This window comes from Cariama cristata, unplaced genomic scaffold (assembly GCF_000690535.1).
Source record: "Cariama cristata isolate BGI_N322 unplaced genomic scaffold, ASM69053v1 Scaffold43656, whole genome shotgun sequence".
Classification (NCBI taxonomy): Eukaryota; Metazoa; Chordata; class Aves; order Cariamiformes; family Cariamidae; genus Cariama; species Cariama cristata.
Genome location: NW_009621189.1, coordinates 1 through 5,433, shown reverse-complemented (window position 1 = coordinate 5,433; position 5,433 = coordinate 1). Strand labels below are relative to the sequence as shown.

The following is a 5,433-nucleotide window of genomic DNA, read 5'->3' as shown; positions in this document are numbered from 1 at the left end:
AAAAAGACAAACTCAAACAATGGAACAAGAGCTTCAAAAATAAAGTGCTTGTGGCAAACGCTGGTGCTTTTTAGCAAGTAAGAATTTTGCAAGCTTTGCAAGAATTAACAGAAACAGAACTCTTACCTGTAGAGAACTTATTTGCCTTCACAAGGAATGGCTGAATCCATAGATTAAAAGTATGTATTTGAAGATGTTCATTAATCTCAAGAGTTTGCTCTTTTCGGCACATATAAGAACTACCAAGGAAAGCATCCCACTTACTGAAATTGTTGTTATCTGCATTTGAAATGACTAAACAAAGAAGGGGAAAAAAAAAAGAAAGGAAATTTGCACACCTTCTTTAAATGCAAGCGCATTGCTAATACAATCGTAAGACTAAGGAGCTGAATCTAGGGGAGTCAACTGTTCAACACTGACTACTCTGAAAAACAAGGTAGTCTGAAGTGTGATTGATCTGCTTAACCAAAAAAAGTGAGGTACTGAGGTTATTACAGTACTTACCAGTAACCTAGCCTCTGTATAGGCATGACATTAGGCTTTCCTTGTACCTCCACTCATCCCAACATTGCAGAGTTGCGAGCATTTTAGCTTTAGTGACCTTTTAACTGCAGCAGTTGTGACAAGAAACTTCAAAAAAAAAAAACCCACAACCTGTGCTTTTGATTTGAAAAACATATGCTTTGGTTTTTGAAGAACTGGTCTCTTTCCAGCGAGAGTTAAGTAGAAGTGGCTGGAAGATACTGCAGCATCTTCAAAGAAGATAGCAGCTGGTTTAGGAAAAACAAGAAGTTTCCAAGTTGGCACAACTGTATTTCACACCTCAAAAAATTATGTTACTGAAAACAGTTATAAAGAAGCCCTCTTTGTATATGTTACTGACAAAGTAAGAGACCTCATTAGTAGAAGTTTCAGGGAAATAGAATGATCCCACACTGCTGTTTAAAGTAACTCTTATAGCAATTTCTGCTTATTACTTTTGTTCCTACCAACTTAAAGACTTAAAGTGTGAAGTAACAGTAAGCATGAAGAGCATTGAAAAAAAAGTCAGAAGTATTTGATAAATACAGACATTGAATAAAAGCTTACACTTGCTTCAAGGCAGATATTATTTCTTACCAGAACCATTCAGACGGTTGAGTAGTGTAACATTCACTTCTTTCAGATAAAATTTTTGTACACTTGCACTTGTATTTTTCTGTTTAAGAAGCAAGAATCAACTGTCAGTGTGCAATTCTGCATTTGTAAGAACATATGCTTTACAAAGGCTAACACATTTACCACAGTCTTACATTTTCTACAACTTTAACCCAATTCTCCATTTGTCTTGAGGCAGTCAGCTAGCCAGTTCCACTTCCTATATGGGAACAGCCTACCATCAGCAAGTGACAGAAGGATTTTACTATGAGTGATCATCATGCAATGCTGATAAAGTGGAAACTTAGTTTAAAGAAGTTACTTACAACAACAAATGTGAAAGCAATCAACGTGCTATTTCCATCATTCAATTTCAGAGTAGCCGTCGTGTTACCACATTCACCATCTGCGCTAGTTGTCTTTGGATTGATGTTGATCAGATGAGGCTGAAATACAGACATACCACGTCAAACAACCAGCTGCCATTAGGAATATATTGTTACAGTCAGCAGCAGTCTTAGGCTAGAAGAGCTTGTCATGAAAATGACAGCAGGAAGATTGAGCCTGGCTACTATCGAACCAAGGCTACTTGAGTTAAGTCTACATGCTTGTAATACTGAAGCAAATAAATTGCCTAGTGAATTCTTGTTTTGTGGACCTAACAGAAATGGTTAGCTTGGGCTCCCTCTGTGGGGAAAGACAGTATCTGCAGGGAGCAACAGCCTGAAAAGCTAAGAAAGTTCCAGGCTCTTAATGATGTTAGAGGTATTCCCAGTAATGAGTTACATTGAATTCACATGAGGTTTTGAAGCTAGATATTATGCCACAAAACTATGCTGATGTCAGAGAGGTGCTATGTACAATACCTAGAAGCAGTTCTGGACAGCCAGCAGTGTATAAAGCAAATACCCTGCAATCACATTTCATACCAATTAACTACAGCAACCTTTCTACTCTTCTAAAAACAGAAGAGAAGCACCTTGTCTTGGGAAACATTCAGCTGCAGCCCCACAGTAGCCAGAAGACAAGTTTTATTTCCACTTTTAAGAGAATAGTTTCCTGTGTCTGGATTCTCCACAGGTTTGGGAGCAGTGGTTGGAGCAGGTGATAACGTGGTGGTAGATGCAGTAGTTACGTTGGCAATAGTAGGCGGAACAGTAGGTGCAGAAGTAGGTGTATCAGCACGACATCTAGACTCTGAAAAGAAATTTTAACCATCACTTCAGTGCTGAAATTTTATTAAAGTCTTACGACTTTGAGGTCAGTTCAATACAGTTACTAATTTCTCTGTTGAAATCTAGGCTCACTGGGAGTCTGCTAATCACCAAGTCAGAAGTCTCAAACTCAGCACTATGGCACACTTTTCCAAACAGTTTACAGCTACTGCTTATTCTCACAAATTCTGTAATGCCCACAGTTTTAAATCCATGTAGCATATGCAGTACTACTTACCTCCAACACACAGAAGTGAAACACGTGGACCAAGATAGATAAGTGGTTATAAAAGTATGATATGTATTTGCTGTAGACAAAGTAAGCAATCCTATTAAGCTATATGTAGTAGGATGACCTGCTCATCTCTTTTGAGTAGCTGAGCTACAAGATGAAACAACAGGCTCTGGACTATTTAAATAAAAAAGCAGAGGTTACCACCGAAAATGGAAGGCAATCATTTAAAAACCTTGAAACTCAAACGATCTAGTCAGCAACAGTACTTCTTACACGCCTATTTCTAATACTCTAATTACTAGAATACACACTTTATTAGACTACCACCTTAGCATGGGACCAATTTACATTACTACATACTACTAAATCTGTTCTACTAATCTATTTTTCCAGGAACAAGGAAAGATGTCCTAAAGGATATTTACATTAATACTATTCAACACAGCACATCTTAGAACTGGTGGATTTTTTTTTTTATCATGGGAGTTTGTTCCCTGCACTAAGGAGCAATACAAAAAAGCTCATTCACAAATTGAAATGCTCACCTTTTTTACCGATTGTGCCATTCTGAACAAAAGCCTGCACAGTAACATTCCAGAAAATCTGTGTTACGTTTTCTGCTTCAAAAAAGTCAGTATTATGACACACAAAGACATTATTCAGTTGAACTGGAGGCATGGTATCCTTTACAACAACAGTAACTGGTCCTACAAATAAGCACAAATATTTTAATGCCTCATGAACTACAAGAACATTTATAGCTAGTATTACTTTTTATATAATTCCATAAGACAAAGAGATAATTAATCAACAATCCTAACCTCTCCTGAATATTCCACCTGGGTGTCCTGGCTTGAAGCGCTAAGTAATGCAGAGAAGTAACCAAGCTTCCAGAACTAGACAAGCCACTAGAAACGCAAACCCTTTTACTTAAATTTTTCTTTAAGGAAAAAAAAAATAAAATCCTATTATCAGTAGGTATTAGTACATGGAAAGCCTAACACTGTATCGCTTTCCTAGGTGGAAAGTCAAGTAGTGCACACTAAAATGAATCTTCCGTATGCCTGTTGTCTACTAGCAGCACCTCAGCGATAAATGCTGTTCAGTCAACCTTCCCCTTCCGTTCCACTTAAAGGAATTATACATTCAGTGAAGCTAACTAGTCAGTATTCTTATCCAGTAGGCAGGTATGATGAACAAGTTAGGCAGAATATGGCACAGAAGTCATTAGATACACTATTAGTCCTTCTAACTTTGAAAAAGCCAACCAAGGTCAGGTACACAAGATCTGACACTTGTGGCTGAGATTGTTTTGTAAGTAGGATTCTGCACTGAACATTACCTTGTCTTTTAGCATCAGGAAATACAGCACTATCATTGGTGTTGTAGGTAAACGTGATAAAGTCCCCTTGGTAAGTTTCGTTGGTTTTCGTAAAGTTAACGCTCCAAGAGTGACCTTCTCCAAACTGTACTGCCAGAAGGGCAGCTTGTGTGTCATTGCCACAGATGCTTCCACTGTGTGTCACATTGGATGACAAATTCAAGGTTGTGTTTTGCTAGAAGAAAAGGGTAATTTTAAATGTTTTCACAGATAGCAGTTCTTACCCATGACAACGCTATAAACCTGCTGGAGTTAGACGGAACTTTGCACAAGATTAGTGAGTTTATTTTAGGTTATTCTACAAAATTATGAAAAAGGCTCCCTGACATCTGACTTCAAAAGGAGCCATACCAGTTTCAAGTACAAAAGCACAAATCTAACTTGGCTATAAACCTTGACTGTGCTGAGCTGCAATTTACATTGACTATTTGGGCTAAGAACATTACTACACTGATACACAAAACCCACTAAGTTTGTTAAGTAAGTGCAATAGGAACTTTCGATTATTGGCATTATTAATAAAGAACTCATGCTTTGTTTTAAAGTGAATATTTAGAAATACCGTCAACAACTGACTTAGTTAAAAAAAGTAAAAACTGAAACACCCTAGGTAAAACAGTATACTTAAACTTTTACCCAGGATAAAATACAGTTCTGCACAAAAGTTACCTCCAAATACTTACATAACCACTACTGTTTGTTTCATAGTTTATCAAGAATCTCATCATCCATTTTGCATACAGGCATGTAGCATTAGAGGCATCCTTTACATCTACTTCCACTGCATAGGACTGGAAAAAAACTATAAGATATGATTATTAGCTATTGAGACATTGCTTTTACTTAATTTTCTAGAACCAGTTAAGAGGACAGCTCATTACAAAGTAGTAAACTGTTTCAGGACTTGATTCAATTTGCCAGATGCTGAAAGAATAGCTAAATTTCTAAAAAGTATTAGAACTAGGAAGCATACCACGGAGTTACCGAAGCTCGATAAAAATTGAGAGAATGTTCTATAGGCTATTTACCTGACAAAGACTAATAATCTAAGCAAGCATTAGTTTTCTGGTGACAAATTGAAGTGCATGAACACAGCACTTAAATGATGTATGGCTTGTAGACCAGTGTCTTCCTATTATCTTATCTGTTTCATCACTGGTACGACTCAAGTTGATCTCTAAGTGGTGAGATCTGGGTGCCTTCACTGTGTTTCCACAATTTCTGGCTCAAAAAGACATAAATGCTAAACTCCCTTCACATTTTTAGGGAACTTTTTATAGTTGTTGGATTTTCAACGCAGTGAATCTCAAGAGGCACTTCCCCACGGTCAGTTTTGATGTGCATTGCTGTGACGGTTGGGCCCCACCGCTCCGAGCCGCCCGCTGGTGAGGAGGGCTGACAAGACCCACATGCCCAGGTAACCAACCGCCTGGCAGCGCTGCTCGGGTGGGCCAGCAACGGGCAGG

The 5,433-nt window shown here is 38.0% G+C and overlaps 1 protein-coding gene across 1 annotated transcript; it reads right to left on the bottom strand.

Moving 5' to 3' along the window:
• Positions 1-70: 70 nt before the first annotated feature.
• Positions 71-4,763, bottom strand: LAMP2 (lysosomal-associated membrane protein 2). The gene is made up of 7 exons (XM_009701855.1): positions 4,651-4,763; positions 3,929-4,142; positions 3,132-3,293; positions 2,117-2,334; positions 1,464-1,583; positions 1,120-1,198; positions 71-294 (listed from the first exon to the last, which is right to left on the bottom strand). The coding sequence occupies exons 1-7, from the start codon at positions 4,693-4,695 to the stop codon at positions 71-73; spliced, it is 1,062 nt and encodes a 353-aa protein (XP_009700157.1). The 5' UTR covers positions 4,696-4,763.
• Between the last annotated feature and the right edge of the window lie 670 nt (positions 4,764-5,433).